Genomic DNA, 247 nt, shown 5'->3' with positions numbered 1-247 from the left:
GATTTACTAATTAACACAATAGTAATAATTGTAATTGAATAATTACACTTGTATTTATTTAAGAAGGAAGAACAATGGCTTTGAAGATACATGTGATGTAATGGGAAATAGTATTTCATATATGCCTTCAAAATATCAATTGAAAAAAGAAAAGAAAGCTGTCCGAAAAAATCGAAAGAATAAGAAACAAGAAATTCGTAATCATGGTGATAGTTTTGTATTCAATAAAAATGATGTTGAAGAAAGC

The 247-nt window shown here is 25.9% G+C and overlaps 1 protein-coding gene across 1 annotated transcript in view; it reads left to right on the top strand.

Annotated features, from left to right (window-relative positions):
* The window catches only part of LOC108572240 (ubiquitin carboxyl-terminal hydrolase 45), a 6,540-nt gene that overhangs the window by 3,287 nt on the left and 3,006 nt on the right, over window positions 1-247 (top strand). The window contains exon 8 of the mRNA XM_017934439.1: window positions 64-245. Within this exon, the coding sequence (XP_017789928.1) occupies window positions 64-245 (182 nt within the window). The remainder of the gene's footprint in view (window positions 1-63; window positions 246-247) is intronic.

The sequence above is a fragment of the Habropoda laboriosa genome, unplaced genomic scaffold (genome assembly GCF_001263275.1).
Source record: "Habropoda laboriosa isolate 0110345459 unplaced genomic scaffold, ASM126327v1 scaffold65, whole genome shotgun sequence".
Taxonomy (NCBI): Eukaryota; Metazoa; Arthropoda; class Insecta; order Hymenoptera; family Apidae; genus Habropoda; species Habropoda laboriosa.
Note: the sequence above shows the minus strand (reverse complement) of the source record. Positions and strands in the feature narration are given on the sequence as shown.